Source organism: Antechinus flavipes, chromosome 2 (genome assembly GCF_016432865.1).
Source record: "Antechinus flavipes isolate AdamAnt ecotype Samford, QLD, Australia chromosome 2, AdamAnt_v2, whole genome shotgun sequence".
In the NCBI taxonomy this organism is placed as follows: domain Eukaryota; kingdom Metazoa; phylum Chordata; class Mammalia; order Dasyuromorphia; family Dasyuridae; genus Antechinus; species Antechinus flavipes.
This window is the reverse complement of record NC_067399.1, coordinates 637512315-637537781: the sequence shown is the minus strand read 5'-3', so window position 1 is coordinate 637537781 and position 25467 is coordinate 637512315. Positions and strand designations below refer to the sequence as shown.

Below are 25467 nucleotides of genomic sequence, written 5' to 3'. Positions count from 1 at the left end.
AGAAGCCCTTTGGCTTCAGTGGCTGACATACCCTGGGCACAGGCTCACTCTCCTTTCATTAGTACTGAGAGCTAAAGATTAATTCTTTTAACTAACAGAAAGGAGGATGAAAAACAGTTGAACAACTTCTATTTTAAGTAAACTAAGAGTCCATTCTGTACTGGCTCCTCTACCAAAATATCAATAGAAGTTTGAGGAAAATGGAATTGAAAGAAGCCTTAAGTGCAAAAGCTTTTTGGTGGGAAATTTAGGCTTAAATCCACCAAAGTATGAATGAATAAAACTGAAACTATTATACTGCAAAAGGACATTTATTTTGTGATAGACAAAATCCAGTGAAGGAAACAAAGTATATTAATATTACGTTTGCATTCCTTGAAGAAACTTCATACATGACTAAATAATACACAAGAACCATCCAGTTTATGCAGTTATAATATATATATATATATACACACACATACATACATATATTTTGTTTTTCAGTTGTGTTTGACCTCTTATGACTTCATTTAGAGTTTTTTTGGTTTTTTTGTTGTTGTTGGATTTTTTTTTGTTTTGTTGCAAAGATACTAGAATGGTTTGCTATTTCCTTTACCAATCCATTTTACAGATGAGGAAATTGAAGTAAACAGGATTAAGTGACTTTCCCAGGGTCACATAGCTAGTAAGACCTGAGGCCAGATTTGAGCTCAGGAATAAGAGTCTTCCTGACTTCAGGCCTCACATTTTATCAATTGCATAACCTAGCTGCCTACATATGAACATATAAAATATATTCCACAAACAAGAGCACAACTTCTAAAAGAATGTGACCAAGCTCTATTCCTTCCCTCTCCCCCTTAAAAAAAAAAAAAAAAAAAAAACAGATGGAGACATAGACATTAAAGGGTTTATCCAAAATCAAAGTGAAAAGGGAAATGGGATGAAATTAAGATAGACGAACCACAACTTTTGTTTCCTAGTCAACTAGTTCATCTTACCTTTCAAAGGTAAAGGATAAATGATATTTTGATAAATGCCATGATAGCAGAAATCTCTGGATAACAAAGTATCTAGATATCTCTCCTATGGAACAACTTTAACAAGAAAATTTAGTCTCTTAAGTTTTTATAATAGAATTGACCTGACATAATGAAAAGTAAACTTAATAGTTCTAAACAGTGTCAGATAATGATAGCATGCTGATTTTCATCATATGTCAGAGCTATATTATGCTAGCTCTTGATCTCTAGCCCCATACTGTCCCATTTTCAGTTATTTTCAAAGTTTAAAAAAATGACATATATACATCAAATGTTTTAAATCTGTTACCTACTTTAGCTTTTAAAAGAAACTTAACAGAAAATGAATTCAATCTAACTGTTTTAACTTCTGGGTAACTGATGATAATAGAGGTATATCCAACATTTTCCCCAATGGTTATTCTCACTTAGTGAAAATCAACAAGTTTCATTTTTGATCATAATTGCTAACATCTTTGTACTTTGTATATGAAAGAAATTGTGCAGGCACTTTAATTCCATCCTGTTCTATAATTTCTATTTCATGATGTGTAATTTTAATGATAAATAAAGCTACAATCTTTCTCAAAAAAATTGTTAAATCACTTCCTTTTGGAGTAGGAAAAATTCTATGGGAATACTTTTCATTTTAACTTGGAAATTAATTGTAATAAATATAATTTAAATTGTGCCTGTTGTTTTTGCATCATTGAGATAGAGATACAAATACATTTGTGGGATAGTAAATGCAAAGTATTTTATAATGCATCTATTACCCCTAAGAGTTTGTAAATATCCCTGCTAAATGCCTGAAAGGATGAAAATAATTATAGAAATTCTTTATAGATATTGAAAGCACAGACATAAAATCTATTATAAAAATCATTCTCTTAGATTGCACAAATCTAAAATATATATTCCAAGTTTAATAGATTTACTAGAATGGGGAAGAGAAGAAAGGGGAAAAAAAAAGAGAAAAAATCCTATTCTTGCTTACTGGAAAAAACAATTTTCAGATTATTTTGTACCATATGGCTGCTTCTTGTCTAGATTTGAAATCAATGCAATAAATCCATCTACAAAGAGATTCACTGGCAGTTTGATTGTTAAGGCACTGAATGAGTAATATTTACCTAAGTATTTAGGTTGATGTATATTTTTATAAACATAAAACAAAACACTAATATTTTGTAGTTGTATTTATGTAGTTCTTGGCTGTATCTTAGTAGGTGGACTGCTAGGTCTATAACCCTAAAGAGATCAAAGAAGATATGTACAAAAATATTTATAGCAGCCCTTTTGGTAATAGCAAATAACTGGACACCAAGAGGATGTCTATCAATTGGGAAATAGATGAACCAATTGCAGCATTTGAATGTAATATAATACTATTGTTCTTTATGAAATGAACAGATAGTTTCAAAAAAGACTTGTGTGAACCAATACAAAATGGAGAGCAGAAAGAAAATAATTAATACTATAATGTTATAAAATTATATTTATATATTATATGTTACATAGTATTATATATAATGTTATAAAAATGAAGAATTTTTAAAGACAAAGAACTTTAAGCATATAAATAATCAACTATGATTCCAAAGGACTCATGAAGAAATATGTTTCCTGTCTTCATGACAAAGACATGGAGAATTAATATGTAGAATAAGAAATGCATTTTTGGAAATGAACTATGTGGGAGGTTGTGTGTGTGTGTGTGTGTGTGTGTGTGTGTGTGTGTGTGTTTGCTTGACCTTGTTTAATAATTTTAAAAATTTAAATAATAAAATTAAAACACTAAAAAATGAAAACAAGTGTTACTCTTATTTTGTTAACTGCAGACATGAATTAGTCATGGATTTGATTTGCTTGAACAATTAAAACATGGATTTAGAATGAATTTCATTCTATGGTATTTTAAACTCTGGCTCGTACTCAAAACAAACACTAACTAAAATTTCCCCAAAAGATCTAGCTGGCAATCTGAACTGCCTTATACTATATAGTATCAGTTTCTCTTAGGTTAAGTATCAGATAAAAAGCAAAATCTATAAAAGTACTACCATGTTTTAATGGTTCTAAAAGTTATATTGCACATATTAAGGTACTGCTAATAAATTCTATCAGTGACATGTGCATTTCCATTTTTTAAAAACCAATGATAGACTTATGCTGATCCAACTGTTTATTTCTGCTTGGCCTCCCTATGGTCAGTAGTATACAGGATATAGCTGGTAGCCATGACTCAAATATGTTTTTGGTTGCACAATTACTCTACTTCAAATAACTTAACTAATCTGCCATCAAGACCACTTGGAATATAAAATCATTCTTTTTATACTTTTAAAACAAATATCAAGCAAGGATTGAACTTCTTAATTCTTCCTCTTCTTCAAGTTTTAAAATAAAAAGATTTTCTCACAATCCAGAACCATAGAATTGAGAATTTTTTTTTTTTTGCTGAGGCAATTGGGGTTAAAGTAACTTGCCCAGGGTCACACATCTAGGAAGCATACTTCACTTTATAATCATGATCTGTTTCTACCTTACAATATTGCCATGAGGTATTGTCAGATCCATAAGAAGAAGATTTATTTTTTTTGTTTTCCTTGTAAACTTCCTTAACTGCTCTTTTGGGCAATAAATACATACACACATGTGTGTCTATTGTCTATGCACACACATGTATGTGTGTGTGTGTTTCACACATACATACATATCCCCCCCCCCCCACATATTTTCATCAATGCCCATCTAAGGTCCAAAGTGAAATTTGGTAACTATTGGGTTTTTGTTTTGTTTTATTTTGTTTCATTTCTCAAATCCTAGCTGGTCAAATGCTAAAAGTGAAGTTTGGTAACTATTGGGTTTTGAGACCAAATTTGAACTCAGGGCCTCCTGACTTCAAGACTGGTGCTCTATCCACTGTGCTACTTAGCTCATGACAACTCTGTGGGTCAGATACTGGTTTTTTTGGTCCATTTTACAGATGAGCAAACTGAAATTTTAAGTGACTTGCCCAGGGTCACACAACTAGTAGATGTGTGAGGTCATATTTGAATGTAGGTCTTTCTGACCTAGAACCAGTACTCAACGTACTGCACCAATTTGCCACTTTTAACATAGAAAATGGATTGCTCTCTCCAGAAACTGAAACATGGTGTCAAAGTCAGAGGAAAACTCAGGGAAAAAAAAGTTTAATTGTGGCATATTCTTAATTAATAGAGCTTTGAGATACCTCATTTCTCTCATTTCAGTTTTGTCAGTTTGGATTGAATGAAGACTTATGTCATAAACTGTAGCAGAGGAATGCTCATCCTACCATAAACTTTACTCTGGCTGAAAGCAATTTTCTTTCTAGTTCTAATTCTAACAACCTTTTGGCTTTACAGATATTCAAAAAGTTAGGATTAAGTATTCATGGGTTTTTTTCATAAATGATTACACATCAAATACCTGAGAACATTCAAAGCAATAGCTTTAATAACATGAAAAATATACAGATATACACAAATTCCTTTATTGACAATAACACTGACCTCAAAAAACCATACTTCACTTTATAATTATGATCTGTTTCTACCTTATAATATTGCCTTGAGGTATTGTCATATCCATAAGAAGATTTATTTTTTATGTTTTCCTTGTAAACTTCCTTAACTGCTCTTTGGGGCAATAAATACATACACACATGTGTATCTATTGTCTATGCACACACATGTATGTGTGTGTGTGTGTTACACACATACATACATATCTCCCACATACATATTTTCATCAATGCCCATCTAAGGTCCAAAGTGAAATTTGGTAATTATTGGGTTTTTGTTTTGTTTTATTTTGTTTCATCTCTCAAATCCTGGCCGGTTAAATGCTAAAAATGCTTTGCTAGAATTCCATGGCTTAAATTCATAGGAGCTATAGCATCTTGATATAGTCTTCTCAATTGTAAGAGTTCATAAGGTTGGATCAACCTTGTGTGTCCAATTTTGAAAAACAATTTCATATAATAATTTCCCCTATTCCCATTTAGAGAAACATAATTCTAAAAACAACTAAAAATCTTTATTCAGATTCTTGTTTAATTCATACTGAAGCATATCCATTATTTCTTCAGGAATCCTCTTTCCTCAAATGAAGAGTTTAATACAATAGTCTTCTATAAGAACTTAAAATACTCTGCAATCTTTGTATGTCTTAAAAATGTATCTCACTACTCACATTAATGTATAATCCCAAATGTAACTTGACAATCTCTTTATTAGACGAGACTGAATCTTCTGTGAGCTAAAGAGACAACACAAACGTGAGCTAATGAGAAATGTTTGCTACTTGTTCCTCCAATGATTCCCTCTCCCTGTCTTCTAATTCTAAACTCTCTGGTTTTTTCCCTATAATTGTATCAAGCAAATTTCCCTTGTGGTTGAAGGGCAAGATTTGAGCCAATGCTGTGGTTCCATATAACTCTTAATGGATAACAGTGTGTAACGCTGTATAAGCATTTTTATATAGGTCTCAATTACAGAATAGGCTTGTAAATGCTTTTTGGCAGTCATCATAGGCCCCTCAGAAGTATATCAATGGGTAATCTGCAGTTGGTACAGTTTTTTTTTTTTTAATGAATTGAATCTGGAACCAAAAAGTACATCAAACTAGAGAGAAATAAATATACATCAGCAAGAACTGTTCTCACTAAATCTCTGAAACAGACATCCACAAATCCATTTGTACAACTCACCTCTAACACATCAGCCATAGACAAAATTGGCAAAATGAAGAAATGACACCATTAAAATTCAGTGAGCTGAATTACAGAGACCTCCCAGCGAAGAAAAAGAAACATAAAGATTTGGGGCTAGGGTGTCTGGATCTGAATGCTGGTTCTACTACCACCACCTGTGCAACTTTTAAAAAGCTCCTTTGCTCTCTTTAGGCCTCAACTTCCCATTCTGTCAAAAGATGAGAAACAAGATGATCTTCAAAGTATCTTTCTGCCTCTATTTCCTATGATTTAATCAACTAGATGCTAGTTTTATGTCACTTTCATCAAGTTTGATTTGGCTGAACAAAAATTTCAACTAAATATTTTTGCTTAAATAGTGAGGGAAATTAACCTGAGACTTATTCATGTCATATTGCACTGTAAATTAACATTTGTGATGAAAAGACTAAACATGCAGAGATTAGCATTTAAATGCATGGTCATGTTTATAGTTATACAGCTATAACAACAAAACCAAAAGAGCTCACTTAACCTCACTTTTGGAAATATAAAATTTAAAATAATCCTGCTGTCTAATGATTTTGATACTTGGTAAAAAAAAAACAAACCAGGAATTTGAAACGTCCCTTTGAATCATCCTTACAATTAAGCTATTTCTGGAATTTAAAGATCATGTAAAAGTGGGGACCAAAGTCATGAGGTGGTACCCAGAGACTAGAAACATATTGATGGACATTCCTCCTAGCAACACAATAAATATCCATCACCATTTGTAACAAGCTGCATCTGGAACATAAGATCAGCATTCTGTACCACAAATGGAAGAGAACCATTCCCCCCACCAATCCTCTACTTTCCACAGGCAGTAGGGATTGGGCATGCAAAGGAGGAGTCCCTACAATAAAAGCAAGCAAGGAAAGCCTGATCTGGGGACAGCCTAGAAAATAACTGCTCCATGTAAGGACCTATGGCAGTCCCAGAGATGCAGATATGTTACTGAGATTTATATTTACTGAAGGCAACACAAGAAAACTCTTCCCCCACTTCCTTTTACAAAGAAAAATCTTTTAAAAACATTTTTTCAAGTTTTAAGACTCTTAAGCAATTCACAATAGATCCTTGAGAATGCAGTAATACTTAATTTGGGGCCCTTGATCAATAAGGATATGAATTTTAATTAAAGGGACACATGTCCTAATTGACTATAACAGTTCAAAACAAAGTAGTAGTATCTCTGGTAAAGACTGGCTCTCTCATTCCTATTGATTAAAATTAAATAAAAAGAAGTTTTCACTGCTACCTATAGCTCTAGATTAGAAAAGCAGCAGTTTTTGGTTGCTTGCAAAACAATTTTTATGGTTAAAAAACCAAGTGCATATCTAGGTTCTCTAGAAAACTACAGAAACATTTCAGTACTGCTATCTATTTCAAGTTACTTGGGTGTACTCTTAATTGCATCCATAAGAGTAATTTAACTTTGAGTTTGTGTTTCAAAGAAGACTAATGAAAAGCATTTAATGTTCTTCTGGAAGAGAGCGATTTTGACATATCACTTCAAAGTGATAGCTTTTTTACCAAAGGAAGAATGAGAGCAAATTTTGCATATTTATCCATCCAATTAATATTTCTATTTCAGTGCTCAATCAGTGCTTAAACACAGGATTCCCTTTCTTGCCCAACAGCCTACTAGAGCCAGAAAGCCTCTTAATAAACTATGCTGCAAGTACCAGGGCAAAATATAATCTTCCAGAGATTTTAAGCAAATTTTCTGTACCTAATCAGCTTAGTATACACAAACTACTAGGTCAGCAGGGCCTGGTTACCTGCCTGCTGCTATTGCTGTATAAATATTGCTACAAGGCATCATGCTAGTACATTTGGACAATAGGTAATTACTTAATGTAATTAATTATAAAATTAAATTTATAAGTCAGTCACACACGAATTTCTGACTGAATGACTCATTATTTGAAAAATTACATTTCAAGAGAAACAGTGCCCATTTCTTGGTAAAGGCTTAAGATATTTTGGAGATTCAAAGCCTAGTACATTATAGTCTCAGATAGAAAGCACACAGCTGCCTACTACAAACTAAGTTTGTGTACTTGTTCAAAATTATACTAATAAAAAGCAGTATATTTCCTAAGTTAGAAGTCACGGCTTCTCATTTGATTTGCTTTCCTTTAGATGAAGGATTACCATAATGACTTGAAAATAAGGATTTCTAGTATAAAAAACTGTGATAAAGCTATTATCACAAAATTTGAATTCCCATCTCTATTTGTAAATTCCAATTTTTAGGGCCAACAAATAGATCATTACTGAGATGTTTAATCAATTCATTTTACTCATCAAAGTTGATTTTATCAAGTTACATCTGAGAGATCTGTCTTCGACTATTCAATGTTACTCACAGAGGTGAGCTTTGATCTCAAGGCACATAGCAAAATAGGGTACAACTTTTATTCTATTACACTAATGGCCCATATGGCAGATTAGGAATTTTTTACATGCAACTATAAAATTATTATATGTAATTATTAGGGCTTTTAAAATTCAGCTTCCCTATGTGATTTCTATTTTCTTGAACTCAGCACTTGGTGACACAATATACAAGGTAATAAACATGAACAAAAGACAACACCTGATATCTATCTGTCTGTCTCTCTGTAGCTATAGCCTTCTAAACAGTAAAGATATTTGCCCTACTCTTTTTACATAAATTTTTTCATCTGCTCACTGGCTTTTCCTTTTTACCAGTTCTAGATCAATTTTTACAGTTCTAGGCAGCTAAGTATAGTTTTTTTCCCTTGTTTTATTAAATGGACACAAAAAAGCCCCATAGATTTTTTTCTTTGTGACATGGTCATAGTAAGATTTAAATAAACAAAATATGCTAAATATCTACAACTTATCTACAACTGTACTGGGCGAAAGGGATGTGGAAATGAAAAGGACCTCTGCCCCAGTCCTCAAGAGGATCACAATCTAATGGATTAAAAAAAATTTTTTTAATAGGAGTCAGTTCAAGTCTCCATTTCAAATTACTTGTCTCTCACTGCCTAAGCTATCCTCTAACCAGAATTAAAAGACTGTCAACTGCCAATAGGAGCCACCTAAGGGAAATGCCTATTTCTTCAGGAATACTGATCAATAAAGCACAGACATTTTTCATTGCAGGAGACTTTCCAAATCCCTTTGAAGTTCCCTTTTCAATTGTGTTGGCTACTATATTCTCAAGGACTCACTTAAGGTTCTAATTGTCTCTATCCAAGATAAAATGTCAATTAAAATTGACATAAATTGAACCATTTGGAAGGGAGCAGGGGAAGGAAATTAGCATGCACTCTCCCTTTTAGGCCCAAAGCATAACTACGTTCTCTGGAGCACAGACTAATGGAAAGAACATGCTGATGAGTCAGTACCTGCCAGAAATCCTGATCAGAGGGAAGAAAGGTTATAAAAAAGGAAAGGAAAAAATTGGGAATGTTTGATTACATAAAAAAGCAAAACCAAAAAATTAAAAATCAAGAAACAAACTCTCCATATACACATACACATGTATAAAGTATACAGATTACAATACATTACAACACTTAAGAATCTGGCACAGGAAAAGAACACACAACAATATTTCTGATTTTACCTGCAAGGTCCAGAGAAAAGGAGAAGAAAATTCCTAATTTCCCTCCAAATGAAATAAAAATTTTTAGTCAATACTTCCTCAGGAAAATGTTTGGAAAATCCCTGGGACCAGACGTTTCAATTTAGAGCTAAAGTTGAGGAAGAAGGACTTTCTACAATGTAAAGGGGGTACTTATTATGAGATTTGTTTAAAAAGCAGTATTGCCTAGAGAACCTAGAATAGAATGTTTAAATAAAAATCAAATATCTAAAATTTTACTGGGTATCCAAAGAAAACATGGTTTTAAAAATAAAATCTAATGAATGGAGAAGCTAAAGAATCAGTGACCAGTTCACTCTGATCACTGTGCATTTTTTAAATAACAGCTTTTTATTTTCAAAACATATACAAAATTGTTTTCAGTATTCACCTTTGCAAAATCCTGTGTTCCAAATTTTTCTCTGTGTATTTTTAAGGAGGGGTTAAAAATCTTTCTTACAAATCCTAAATAATTGGGAGGGTAATCATTAAATCTAATTGTTGTATTCCCAATAACTGCTAACATAAAATAGTTAAATTGATTGTTGAAAAGGAAGAAAAAAATCAACTGAGCTTAACTTCATTTGTAATATGAAAGACATAAACTGCCTATTCTCTTCCTTACTAAATAAAAACAAAATCCAAAAATTTTGATCATACTTGAGATTTTCTACTTTAAAAGCACTCATTTCTATAGAAAAGTCAGTCTTGTCATGAAAATATCAAATGTACTTACAATCTATCTTGGATTTGAGGATAAAAGGAAACATTGTAAAGCAATCCACATTCCAGTTTCTAAATTCAGTAACTAGACTGAACACTGATATTTGATAATTTTCTTCTCTCAAAATGAAATTATCAGACTTTTTTTTTATAAATTCATATTTCTAATTGTATCCTAGTAAAGGAGATAAAATTGATTTTTTACCAAGGCTAAATATAATTAAACCTAATTAAAAGAAAGTGAAATCTTGAATCATATGAACAAGAGAATTACATTTTTTAAGTAGTTTAAAAAATGAGACCCATATGAAAAAATAATTTCCTACTAGTAAATTATGTGGGCCAGTAGCTTGGGGGCAAAACATCATATTGAGAGTCAGATGAGGTCAAATATTTTTCAGCTAGTGAGAGTAGTTTTTCATGTACACTTATGAATGTTTTAACTATAAATATAGTTGTACAAACAAAAAACATGGGAAATTTCATTCCTAACGAAAACAGTTGTGTGATTATTGAATACATCTGGAAACTTATGGTAAGTTTGAAACAGCTTTTTTTTCTCCTTTAATACAATGATAAGTTTTTTTAAAAAGCAAGGATTTTGCTACTGTATGAGGACAAGAAAATACAAATGATAGTACGTAAGTTTAATTTAAAACTGGGATTTAACATGACAAATGAAAACATGGATCATGAGCAAAAAAAATAAATATTGAGGCCATATATAAAGGAAAAAACACAAGAAGAGAAAAATCTAAAGACAGTAACTTATGTGGTCTCATGAATAAGAATGAAGATGGAATGTTCAGTTATGTCAATGGAAAATGTAGCAAAGATTTACATGGACTAAAGAAGCAGCATAGAGTGGACAGGACTGGGAGTCAGGAAAATTTGGGCTTATAACAAACACAAAAAGTACTAGCAATGTGGTTGTGAGCAAATCACATTTCACTTCTCTGAGACTACAAAGTCAAAGGTGGGTTACAACAATCTTGGGGAAGAAGGAGTTTCCATTCTGGTGAAACCATAATATTGAGCAGGCATTTAAACTGTTTTATAGATTTAGATCCCCAAAGTTCCTTTCAAGATCTCAAATAATATTACATGGAGTATATGGAAGCTAAGTGAGGTGTTTAAGCACATTGCGGTTCTACATAGAGCACCACATTCTAATCTTGGTTTTAATAGGACTAAGTGATTAAAGAATACAAAACCCATCTGTACTTTTAATTTAAGGCAAAACCAACAAGATTAGAAATACATCAAAATCAAGCTGGATAGCAACTCATTATCATTCTGACTCAGTAGCTAACATATCTCCTGGCTGTACCGCCTTGCCACATGGAGAAGAGGAGGAGCCAACTCTCCTGATCCTTTGAGACCTCTTGCAAATCAAACAATCTCTCTGACATTACACCATAAAATTACTTTGTGACAAGGAACAAATAACTAGGCTTCTCAAAAATTAGCGAGAGCTCCTGTTTCTCTCTGAAGAGAAATGATATTTTTGCCCTTCATTTAGTAACTTGATTTTCTATACTGATAGGTATGGGAATTTGGGCTTTTATCAAATACAAGTAGCATGAGTTACTATGAAATTTATGTCAACATATACAATTACAGACATATTTCTATTAAAATGTGCTTTAAAGCACAGGTTATTTTCCCTATTTCCTTCTTTGAGTATCCACTGGGCTATATATAAATATTGTAATTAATATCATGTTCAATCTCAATGTTGACTTTAACTTGAATATAAAAGTTGTCCATTTTATTTGAGATGAAATTATTCTCTTTTCAGGAACACTACTGGGAATAATACAGAGTGTGGAAAGAACAAAATAAACTACAACTAATTCTCAGTACTCTGTGACTCAAGTATAAAAATATAATTAAGATACCAGGAAATGATATCTACAGTCCCAAACTCTTAAAACATCATTTACTTACCCCTACAGGCCAGAGAGTGATGCCCAGGGTCACAAATCAATTTATGGCACTATTGGAACTAGTATTCAAGTCTTCTGACTTTTAGTCTGAGATTTAAATAATGAAAAACCTATTCCCAGAGACAATGTCTTTTCAAAGACATCTTAGGGGAAGGAAAAGTAAGAAAGTTGAAAATACCTCTATTCTTTAAAAAAGTTAAATAGAAGTAAAGGTAATGGCTGAATTAATTCTAGCTTTAAAAAAAGGAATACGTTCTAGCTTAAGGAACATGTTTATTTTTTTTTTTTACTATAAGTATTATTCTTAAAAGAAATAAATATACCACAACAAAAGAAGTCAGTATTTCTTTCCTAATAGATTTATTGAAAGCCTGTTAAGTTTTTACTATGTTTGACAGTTTGAAAAAATGTGGTAATAAGAAAAAGACTTTAATTTAAGAGGTCTTGTCAATTGTGAGCAGAAGGAAAAGAGAACATATTTCTCACTTTAATTTATGAAATGTAAAAATGAATAAGTAGAAAGTAAGAGAAGCAAGAGGAGAAAAACAAAAACAAAGGAAACTAGGAAACATGCTATAACCAGATAAGTTTACATCAAAACACACAAAAGAAACTGAGAACCACCATTTCCAAGCAATTCTTTTTCAAGTGAAATTGTAGTTGAATTATTCAATGAGAAAAAACATCTGAAAACTAAAAATAATAAAGGTCATATTCAGTAATGATCCCATATGTCCTTACCAACAGAAGGTGGAAAACTACTCCCCTACTTTCTAAGTTGGGAATTTCTAATGCTTTTATTCACTTTGCATAGTCCCTACACAGTGTAGTTAAAAAAAAAAAAAAAAAAAAAAGCCTGACATGGATTCTGATCCTCAACCCCCCCCAGCATCTGCAATCCTGGAGAAGTCACTTCCCTTTGTAAAATAGGAATCACAATCCTTGAAATACCTTTCTCACAGAATTGTTGAGAGGAAAACACTCTGTAAACCTTAAACACAACATGATTCTGACCCATATGGATTCTCTACTGGCCACTTGTCATGGGCGGTACTGTTCAAACCTGAAGGATGTCAGACTGCTGTAGTTTAACTTACACTCATAATATCTATGGCAGCGGGATAGTTGATAAATGTATTATAATCACAGTAATGAAAGTAATTCCTTCTATCCATTATTTTAAAAATACATTACAACACAACTTAAATGGAATGAATTATCATCCCTGGGGTATAAATAAAATTAAAATTATAAAGTAGTATTATTATTTAGAAGTAGTCTTTTCCCAAATCAAAACAAAATATCTCAAATCTGATTCTAAAATTTAATTAGAAGAGGGATGCTTCTTTCCTCTCTCAAGAGGACTTTTTGCTTAAATAAATTTAATAGAAAAAAACAGCTCAAGTAACCACATGAAAGACAGTATCCCCTCCCTTTCCCCACCTAAAATATCTAGAGTTTTATGTGACTAAAATACAAATGAACAATACCTGAGATAATAGATAACCTTTTCCCAAGACCATTTTGCTGATTGTAACAACAAAAGGGCCGAATGGCAAAACTATAGCTTATAAGCTAACCCTTTTCAAGTATTATTATTCAAATGAGTTTTGTCAAATAGTGTTGGGCACAAACATGATGGAAGTTGATAAAAGAAGCATATTTCCTTTAGGTAGCTGCCAATTATTTTAATCTTATCAAATGAAAAGAGAAAAAAGACAAAAGTTCAAAGAAAAAAAATCAAGATAATTTAAAAGTACACTCCCTTAGAATATTAGCTTTCAATGTAAAACTTTAGTCAAACTGCACATCCTGGCAATAAATGATGAAGTATAATGGAAAGTGATAACAGAAAAAAAGACAGTCAAAAAAGTTACAATCATACTAGAGAAATAGTTGAGCTAAGACAAATTTTTCTTCTTCAGATTGTGCTCTATATACAGCCACACAAATTTGATACCAGTCACAACTACTATCAGTCTTCTTGCATGACTGAAGTGAGATTTATTACCTTGATTTTATTATGCAACACCTGGCTTTTCATGATGACACAAAAAAGTAGAGAATTAAAAAAAAAACCAAACAAATGAAACCTTTTTTATAAATGTTTTGTCTAGTAAACACTAAACCAAACAAGATCTCCTTCTAATAGGAAATTCATGAAGAATGTTTGGATGCAAAAATTCTCAATACAGATAAATAGATTCGGCAACTCCATCCAGACAAAACAGAACCTGAGTGAGTAAGAAAGGAGCCCAGTTCCCTGCCAAGCTGCTACCTGGTCCAGGTTTATTTTTCAGAGCTCTATGATTCTTCTTTCACTGTCTCAGGCTAGGAGTCTTTGCTACCATCTGCTTGCACTTTCTATACACTTTCCATATTTCAGAATTTCTTTTTCTGGATGTCCAGAACTCTCCTTGAGAAATGAGCTATTATATAATATCTTTTAGGTTCAGGATCATATCATTTTTGTACTTATATCTCCAGTGGCTGGCACATACTAGGTGCTTAATGTTGGTTGGTTAATAAATATACTAAAGTTATTAAAAATAAATTATACTAAATAAAAATATACTAAAAATAGTATATCGGTAAATATGCTAAAATATTCTAATATATTTATATTCCTTAATTTAATACTCTTTTCAAACATATTTTAATTTTAAAACAGGAAGTCTAAACCTAATGTTTGATCAAAAAGAATGACCCTCTAAAGCTAGATTGGAGAACACATTGGGAGCAAGACATTTTGGGTTGCATATATTCTCTCATTTTGTATCTCAAAATAATGTACCATAACCTACTTAAAACACAAGCTCTGTTCCTAGCCCTCCTTTCATTATTAATCTTAAGTGCTAGTGCATTCTGGTTAAGTTCTCCTAAGAGCCACTCTGAGTTTTCTGTCCATTGAGGTTACTGATTCTGTTCCCGTCATGTTTAGCCAATCTGCAACATTTATTTTTAATGGATTTGGTTCTTTCTCTGCAGGGTAGGATAATTAATGTCTTGGGTTTTTTTTGATGATTTCTTTTGCCTTCTTTCAAAACTGTCTTTTCCTTTTCCTTTTTTTGGAGGCTTTTCTTAATTGGTTTATAAAAGAAACCATTTAATAACTAAAGCCTAGGCCAATTCAGAGCTTCACTAAGGAAAAAAATCAGGAGGCAATAAGAATAAAGTTTCACTATTCAATATGTAAAAATGGATTAATAAATGTTTTATTCAAGTATCTGGAGGCATATATGCAAACAATGCAGTCATATGCAAATAGGTGCAGTTTGGATCCTCATAATCATTCTACAAGTTAAAAATTGTTTTAAAAAATTGTTGTTAAAATTCTAAAGTTAGTAACTATTAAAAACAAATGTTCAAATAAACAAATAATAAAATTGACCAATCCTACAACCACAAACTACAATTATTTACAATGTTACCTCTATAATTTTCAAGCTTGCTTTATGTTATCAAAAAGGTAGTATGATATCAGAAAAAATCATCAGGAAGAGGTGTTTTGGAGGACAAAAAAAGTCATTATACTGGGTTTGGTATCCTTTTTAGTATTTTTACACTCATACACAGATGCAAATAAATACTAAACCAATCACTAATAAACATGGCAGTTGACACAAGAGGTTTATATAAGTGTGTGTGTATAGAGATATATCCATATAGAAATAATGAGTTTTCATTTTTGTCATAATAAGAAAGTACTAATATGAAATTTTTTTTAAAAAGCACATTAAAGGAACAATGTAAATGGTTTTTCTAATATGATATATAAATATGTGATGAGATACATTAAAGAACTGAAGTATAGTTTCCCCACATGGTTCTAATGGAAATTCAACCAGGAAACTTTATATATATTCACATACACACACATTGACATGTTATATATTTTTATTTTAATTTAATGTATTTAATATATATATTTACCTCTGTATTGCAATTCTCTTACCTTTCCATCAAAGCGTTTCACTATGTACTGATCCAGGCCCAAATCTGAAAAAGAGAAGTAACAACATTAGTCACTGAATTTACATCTCAATTTAAACACATAAAATTGCATAGTTCTCTCATCTTTGTTTTCAGTTATTTGGAAATCATTACTCCAATGGAATACAGCTTTCTCCTGAATTCGTTAAAGGAATGAAAATATTTTCTATTTGCCTTTTCCTATTTAAGACAAGAAAAGATTATTTTAATATTTCTGCACAGCTCCATAGTAATGGCACAAGCTCACAAAAATCTGAAGCTGTAAGAATCTCTGAGGTCATCTACTATAACTTCCTGTTTTTACTGATAGGAAAAATGTGGCCCAAGGCAGTGAAGTTCACACAAGCAATGTCAAAAGTAGGATATAAACCCAGGCCATTTGACTATAGAGCATTATTTCTGTCATAATATATTGCATCATTTTATCAATTAATAAATCAACAAACACATATTAGGCACCTATATGCAGGCATTTCACTAAATGCTAAAGCTATAAATACAAAAGTAAGATTATCCCTACCCTGAAGGATCTTATATTCCACTATGCATATATAGTCAGTTAATAGATAAATACATATAGACAATATAAAAAATTACACAGTGATGAGGAAAACTAACAAGTGAGAGAACCAGTAGTCAAATAAAATGTGTTTTTTTTTCTTGAGAGGGCTTTAGAAGGGAATGGCAAAAAGAGTTTGAACATGGAAGTGATAGCAAGATTAAAGGTAGTACCATCTATGTGTAATAGAGGGATGGTGGGGGAGAAGGTCCTAGGAAACTGAGGAATTGGAAGGCTAAGGTTTTTAAGGGAGAATTCCTATAGTCCAAAAAGGCCTACGCTACAGCATAATCCTTTTCATCATGTCAGAAGTCTTCTTCTTTGTAGGCTTCTTCTGAGCTTTCTACCACTCAAGTCTTTCTCCCGCCTTAGAATTAGGAGGCTGCTGACCTCCTGTGGGAATTAACCCACTTAACCCTTTAGAAGTCCCATTATTAGTACCTTTGTTCAAGTCCCTTAATGTCAAAGCAGGAGTTGGGGAGCAAAGAAGTGCAGAGTGCTCAAGGTCTTACTAAGGTGATAAATGTGGAATGAATGAATATCAAAGAATGAGAGGTTATTGAGTGATGGTGGTAGAAGAAAGGAGGTGATAGGTGGAAGTGGCAATGGGGAACAAGGAGTTTTCCATCTTCTCTACCATGATCAGTGAATCACAGAGTCTGAGTGAAAGTGTAATCAGCTTGGAGAGGTAACTGTGCCTCAAGAGGGACTAGGTTTCAGTAAGTGCATGCAGCAGATGGAGGAAGCAAGAAAGGAAATGAGGAAGATGAGAAAAGATGTACAGTGTTCCACACCTGGAGACACTCTTCCTTGGGGTCAAGCCAGCTTTTTGCAATTTTTTTAAAGATTCATTTCTTATTTTTCATGGTGGCTGGGTTTCTCTCCACACCCCATTTATGCTGTTGTCATTTTGTAGATAGTTTTTCTCTTTTAGCATCAATGCATGTAAATCTTTTCATACTTTTGCATATTTATCATCTTTGTTGTTTGCTACATTCCCTTATATTCATGTATCATAATTTGTTCAGCCATTCCCTAATTGAGGGGCATCTTATTTGTTTCAGGGTTTTGTTTTGCTTTTTTGTTCCCAAAAAAAGCATTGCTAAAAATGTTTTGGTATACTTTTTGACAAGGACATCCTTGGGAAATATGCCTAGAGCTCAATCAAATCTCTGGGTCAAAAAATACTCACATTTTAGCCACTTTAGCTGCATAATTCCAAACTGCTTTCCAAAATGGTTGTACTAATTTACATCTCTGCCCTGTTCTGGATTTGTTCTAGTTTATAAATGTCCTTCATCAATTGTAGCATTCCAAAGGGACACAACAATATAGATATAGATCAGAACAAAGGACAGAAAAAACCTCTCACACTTCCAGATCCCTAGAAATGATTTCTGGACATTCACTTAATGTAGCCCAAGATGGAAAGCACAAGAATTTGAAGCCTATTTTCAGTAGCCCTCTAGTAACTGGATTTTTAACATGTTCACTTCTGTCCAATTCTAAAAGTATTTTCTGAACCTTCTAGCCCCCACTACTTAACCTTGCTCATCCCCTTCAGTACTAAACTTCTCTACTTGCTAGATAGACAGATCTAGTTTCTCCCACGATCTGCTGTAATTAAACTTCTGTTCCTCACTATTCAACTGAAACTTCTCTTTGGTCACCAACCACCAAATCCTTTGTCCTCTTTTCAGTCCTCTTCCTTCTTGAAATCCGAAGTTTTTTACACTAATTATCATCTCTTCTTTTGGATACTCTTTCATCTCGACTTCTAAGTCAGCCAATCAAGAAGAATTTATTAAATATTTACTATGTGCCAAGTTCTTTGCTAAGTGCAAGGGATACCAAAAAAAAAAAAAAAGCAAGATCTGTTACTACCCTTAAGGAACTCAGATTAATGGAAGACAACACACAAATAACTACATACAAAAAGACATATGACAAAATGATAAGGAACTAATCCTAGAGGGAAAGTACTGGTATTATGGGGAACAGAAAGACTTCTCACAGAAGGTAGGATTTTCACTGGGACATGAAAGAAGTCAGGGAAGCCAGAAGGCAGAGATGAAGGAGAGAATTCTAGACATGGGGGGGACAGCCAATAAAAGTACAGGGAGTTCAAAAGGATGAGCTGTGTGTGAGGAGCAGAAAGGAGGCCTAAGTCTTTGCACCTCAGAGTATGGAGAGGGAAAAGTGGAAGGAAAGATATAATTAGGTTCACACAAGCTATATAAAAATATAGAGAGAAAGTAGTCTCAGAGACACAGGAAAGGCTTTTGCAGAAGTAATGATTTGAGAGAAGACAGGGGAAGACATTCAATTTAATAAAAATCTCTCAAATGACATACCCAGGTGTCATGACATGTTCCTTTAATGAATTCTTCCAAATTCCTTTCCGCAGTAACCCTTTTGCTCTCCCAACTCCATTTCATATTTGTCAGTCCTGGTGTCTGTTTTACTATCCTGACCTCCTCATCGTAGCAGTCCAAGCTGAAAGTACTTTAGAGATCGTCTATTTCACAAGAGAGAAAACAGGAACCCCAAAAGGTGAAGGGAGCACCCCCAGGTGATGCACTGAATGACAGGGCCACGCCAAGCAGAGAACTCAAGTGCTCCCGCCACTACAGCACACTGCTCCCAGCAAAGACAACCAAAACCAGTACGTGTAAACAAGTGAGCAGAGATTTACGTACAATCACATATGCTATACACACACATAGCATTTCATAACCATAAAACACTATGTGAACGTAGGTTGAGTTCCTTATTACCAGGGCCATCTCACTCTGAGGGTGAGCAGCAGCTGTTATTAGATGGTTACTGGGAAAATTTCACTATTTATGGAATGAAGCTTATTACGTGGAAAGTGCTAACTTAATCTTCGTCATCAAAGCTCCTTTGCCTTTCCGTTTCATTATAAGGAGGACATTGGAGGATTTTCTACTGTAAATTTTAGACTCTTAAGAACTGTGCTCTTTAGTTGCACTTTAAATAAAGTGAAAATAATTATTTGGTAACAATTACTGACATTTATACATTTTCCTGATAATAAGTCTATGATGTAAATAGGTCAAGCATTATCCCTATTTTACTGGTGGGAAAACTGAGATTCTAAGAGACTAAGTGACTTGCACTTTAATCATATTGGTAGCTACTTTCTGTTAATAGATTAGTATAGATTTACCTCCATATGCTTGCTAATAACTTTTAGTCAGTTAATAAACATTTCTTAAGTATCTACCATGTTCCAGGCAGACAGTTACAAGTTGCAGTGAATAAAGCAATAGATCTGAACTCAAAGCTGGTCTCAGATACTATCTGTGTGATTGTGGGAAAGTCACTCTACCCTGTCTGCCTCAGTTTCCTCATCTGTAAAATGAGATGGAGAAAGAAATGGCAAACCACTCCCATTTCTTTACCCAGAAAATACCAGAGAGGGTCACAAAGAGTCAGACATGTTGGAAACAACTAAATAACTATATCTTCTCCCTATCCTTCCTATCACTGCAATCTCTGGATCACTGGATATCCAGAGATGACTCCCTGATCTATTTAATCCATTTGAGTTTCCCCTGGGACATGAATGAAAAGCCACAGGGCTCATTATCTCATACATGTCCCAACCCACTTGGCCACCATCTTCTTCCCTCTTCCTCCTCCTCTCTATCTAATCACCATTCTTTTATGCATATCATCTCCCTTATTGGAATGTGAGTTTTCTGAGGATAAAGATTGTCATTTTTGTCTTTATATACTGCTTTACACATTACCAGCACTTAATAAATGCATCCAACTCATTCTCAATAACTCCTCTAATTACTTGGGCATTTTTAATTAAGGTAAGACTCAAGTCTCCTGCTCCTTGCCTTTCCTCTCCCTCTAATACCCTTTCAGCTGGTGGGATTGTTCTCCCTCCTCTGGACCTCTCTCTAGATCTACTCTATCATCAAACTTATATATGTGTGCCATTCCCTCTGAGTACATTACTTGGCTGCTTTTCTGGTAAATTAATCTCCAATAAAGTATTAATAGCCAAGAATGGCTTAATTAAAATATTTTCCAAATGTTTGCAGGGAGTTATGGAAGACAATAGATTAAACCAAGGAAATGGATCATTTAATGCTGGAATACCAGGAATTATGGACATTTTTAGAGAGGAATCATATTCTGAGGTTCTTAAAATACTACAAGATAGATATCTGCCTGATATATAAAGACAGCCGTGGAAAGATAACAAAGTCATAAAGTGGAGCTTCAAGCAAACATTCAAATTACTGCCTATATGAAGAATTAGTTTCCATTTTTGTTCCTCCCACTACAACTCTTTCCTTTAAGTCCTTAAATTCTATTGTTATAACAAAGGAGAAATAAAATAGGGGATTCCTCTTTTTGAGGGGTGGTGAATGATTCTGGTAATGAAAAATATCGTAACATTCAAGAATCATAGCACCATTGTTTTTAAAGCTAATCTGCACTTTTTTATTCCTGGCTTCTATATCAAACTGGCATGCATTTTCTCCCTCAGTTGCTTCCTTAAAATTAAAAGCCTTTCAAACAATTCTGTTTTCACAATGATTTCACGCTGTTGAGAATCAATAAATGCTTATTAACAACAATTACCAGCTACCATGTCTTATAGCTGAAGAGGCTTTGTACTCACAACTGTGAAACTGAAAATCAAGAGTAATTGAAAATAACTGATGCTTTAATATCTATATTTAAACTTTTCCCCCAAAAAAAGTCTTTTTTAGTAACAATGTAAATGTGGCAAACAGAAAAATCCATCAAGGAATAAAATAGCAAACTGCTTAAAAATGGGTAATTTATGCCTTTTTAATTTTTAGGGTCTAAATGTCTAGTTATCACAACCTGCTTTAGCAATAGGCTGCAAGCAACCCTTATATAAAAATAAACCAGTTTTCAGACAAAAAAGCAGTCACACAAATGAGTAATCGGGCTCCTTTTGCAATAAAACTTTAACAATAACTGAGCACAAATGCGATACTCATTTGTGAATGCTTAGAAATTTTATTTCAGCCTTGATTAGAAGCCAAACAAATTATGCCCCCTGAAAGCAGAAATTTTAAGTTAAAGCAAAAAAGTTCTCTCTTCTGTCTTCTAACCAGATGAAATCCCAAAAAAGGGGAAAAAAAAAAAAACTACGAATGTGAGCAAAAACAGATTAAATATCTTAAACAGCTAAGTGCCCAAGTAAATGGAGCACTGGACTTAGAGTCAAAAACACAAGTTCAAATCCTGACTCAGATATTTATTTTTTTCATGATTCCTAGAAAATCCTTTAACCTCTCTCAGCCCATTTCTTCAATTTCTATATGAGATAATAATAGAACCTATCTCACAGGGTTGTTGTAAGTATAAAATTTATATATGTGTGTGTGTGTACACATACAAATATATATAGTGTATATATAAATATATATACATATACACACATATATACATACATATACACAGTGTTTTGCAAACCTTAAAGCACTATATAAATGATGATAACAATGAAATTTATTCAGTTTTTGGAATTAGCATCAAATTTATCAATTGTAAGAATTTCTGCACCATTTAAAAAATGGACAAATTGGTCAAAAGGCAAAATGATGCTAAGGTTATATGTCTGTTTTTGGACTTAATATTCAGAGGTGAGAAAATAAAGATTAAGAGAGAAAAAAGAACCCAGATACAAGTTTAAATGTTAGACATTCTTCACATAAAAATTCCAGATCAAATATACAGCTTATTGTTAATGAGATTTTTGGTAGTTTACATTTACATAAAGCTTGAAAGTTTAAAAGTATTTTTCTTACTACCTCATGGACTTGCTAAGGCAATCTTTCTAAAAACCAAGCTCTGACCATGTCAGATTTAACAAAGCCCAGTGGCTGTCTATTGCCTCTAGGACCAACTGTAAAATCCTGTTTTATCTTTTAAAGCCCTTCCCAACCTATCCCCTTCCTACCTACAAGATGAGAGATGATGGCACCAAAATCTTATTTAAGGCAAGGGATTTGGATAAGAACAGTCATCTTGTTTATAGACTGAAGAAGAAAAAGGGAAAGAAAAAGAAGAAGAAAAACCTCATCAGAGGTTTTTAGATGAAGAGAACCGAAGAGGGAGTTCACACTGAGTAACCTCAATTTCTCAGTAAAGTCAGAGGTGAGAGAAAGGGAGAAGGTAGAATGGAGGAAGCTTCAAGAAAGAAGACATAATCTACAGCAGCTTTTGTGAGGAACAAGAAAGGAGATAAATCTTTTTATCTTCCAATTAGGGAAGATAAAAGGACTGACTTGCTTAAGAGAGGGCCCCCGAGAAATTAGGTGACACACATTTACCTGTGGCACTGCTGTGTCACTTTCCCCAGGTGCATTTAGCAACACGTGGCTAAGTGCCATGAACCACATGGGGTTATAGTCCAAGGAAAGACTTGGCAAGGGAAGAGCATGGCAACAAAATGGGTACGAGAGGTATTTGAGGGTAAAGAACAGAGTAATGATGAACTAGTTAACTACCGTGTAAAAAGATAGAGAAGATAGGAAATGAAATCAGAGCAGGGGGGAACAAAGGGCCCAAGAAAGCACAAAGGGGTAGAAGAAAGTTCCTGAATCATCCTTGTACTCAACTTTTATATCAATTTTTTGGCTGGTGTTAGGTTAAAAAAAAAAAAAACCAGTAAGTAACCACCATGTGGCTCAGTTCCTTTGGCAGTTTTAATGATAAGCATCAATTTTAAAGAGAGTTTAAGAAACAGCTTTTTTTTTTTTTCCCTCATTGTCAATACAGGAAATATCCTTCACACTGAAGCACAAAGATTTAGTTTAGTTAATGAAAGAAGTTCTTCTGGAGGCCTCAAATACAAGAATAAGTTACCACAGTTTTCGTGAATGGTCCTTTCATTGAAAGTTTCATCCAAAATGATGATATAGGCGTGGTCTTAGATCTAAAGTCCTTTTCTCCCCTCCTCCCCCCAAAAGGAATGATAAGGCTATTGTTGAAATAAATGCTAAGATTCTTAGCTGGAAGGAGAAAGATGTTAAAGAATATTATTTATTCAATATAGAGAAAAACCAGTTTCAAAGTCAGTAGCCTGGCAAGCCTCCCCACTGTGATCTACTACTTACGTTCTGGCTGCTTTTCATTGGGGGTTATGGATCTCACAAAATCTTGTGGAGTCATAAATACTTCAGCTTCACCGGGCTCATTTATTATTTTTAAGGTAGCAAAATATCGGAAAATTTTGTCAGGAGTAGAATAGGCTCGAATCCTGTTCTCATATTCCATTACCTAAGAAATAAATTTGAGAATCATAAGCATTAAAATAGCAACTCAATTTTATATAGGGATCTATACATATATGATCTAATTTGATCCTCACAGTAGCCCCAGAAGTGAAACATCTTAAGGATTACTATTTTCTTTCTTTCTTTATTATTATTATTATAGTTTTTTTTTAATTGACAAAGCAAATGCACGGATAATTTTTCAACACTGACCCTTGCAAAACTTTCTGTTCCAAATTTTCCTCTCCTTCTCCTTACCTCCTCCCCTAGATGGAAGATAGTCCAATATATGTTAAATATGTTACATACATGTTATGTTCAATACATATATACCTATTTATACAGTTATCTTGCTTATACAGTCTGGTCTTGCTGCACAAGAAAAATCAGATCTAAAAAGAAAAAAAAAACTGAGAAGGAAAACAAAAATGCAAGTAAACAAAAACAGAAAGAGTGAAAATGCTATGTTGTGGTCTACACTCATATCCCATAATCCTCTCTATGAATTTCTTCACCACTGTACAATTGCAATTGGTTTGAATCATCTCATTGTTGAAGAGAAAGCCATGTGCATCAGAATTGATTGTCACATAGTTTTGTTCTTGCATCAGTTCATTTAAATCTCTCCAGGACTCTCTGAAATCATCCTGCTGGTCGTTTCTTACAGAACAATAATGTTCCATAACATTCATATACCATAACTTACTCAATTTTCCAATTGATGGGCATCCATCAATCAATCAATGCCAAAGATGGCAGCTTCTAGCCACTACAAAAAGGGCTGCCAGAAATATTTTTGCATATGTGGGTCCCTTTCCCTCCTTTAAAATCTCTTTGGGATATAAGCCCAGTAGTAACACTGCTGGATTCAAGGGTATGCACAGTTTAATAACTTTTTGACCATAGTTCCAAATTGCTTTCCAGAATGGTTGGATTCATTCACAGTTTCACCAACAATGTATCAATGTCCCAGTTTTCCCACATCCCCTGCAACATTCATTATTATCTTTTTCTGTCATCTTAGCCAATCTAAGGTAAGCCAATCTCAGAGTTGTCGTAATTTGCATTTCTCTGATCAACAGTGATTTGGAGCACCTTTTCATATGACTAGAAATAATTTCAATTTTTTCATCTGAAAATTGTCTGTTCACATCCTTTGATCATTTATCAGTTGGAGAATGGCTTGATTTCTTATAAATTTGAGTCACTTTTCTATATTTTGGAAATGAGGTCTTTATCAGAACTTTTGAATATAAAAATTTTTCCCAGTTTATTGCTTTCCTTCTAATCTTGTCTTCATTAGTTTTGTTTGTACAAAACCTTTTAAACTTAATACAATCAAAATTATCTATTTTGTGATCAATAATGATCTCTAGTTCTTCTTTGGTCACAAATTCCTTCCTCCTCCACAGGTCTGAGAGGTAAATTATCCTATGTTCTTCTAATTTATTTATAATATCATTCTTTTATGTTTAGATCATGAACCCATTTTGACCTTATCTTGGTATAATATGGTGTTAAGTGTGGGTCAATACCTAGTTTCTGCCATACTAG

General features: G+C 33.3%; 1 protein-coding gene across 1 annotated transcript in view; it reads right to left on the bottom strand.

The window, feature by feature from the left end:
• The window catches only part of MICU1 (mitochondrial calcium uptake 1), a 234430-nt gene that overhangs the window by 133929 nt on the left and 75034 nt on the right, over positions 1 to 25467 (bottom strand). Inside the window, exons 4-5 of the mRNA XM_051982176.1 lie at positions 23755 to 23917; positions 16019 to 16062 (exon numbers count right to left, since the gene is read on the bottom strand). Of these exons, the coding sequence (XP_051838136.1) occupies positions 16019 to 16062; positions 23755 to 23917 (207 nt within the window). The remainder of the gene's footprint in view (positions 1 to 16018; positions 16063 to 23754; positions 23918 to 25467) is intronic.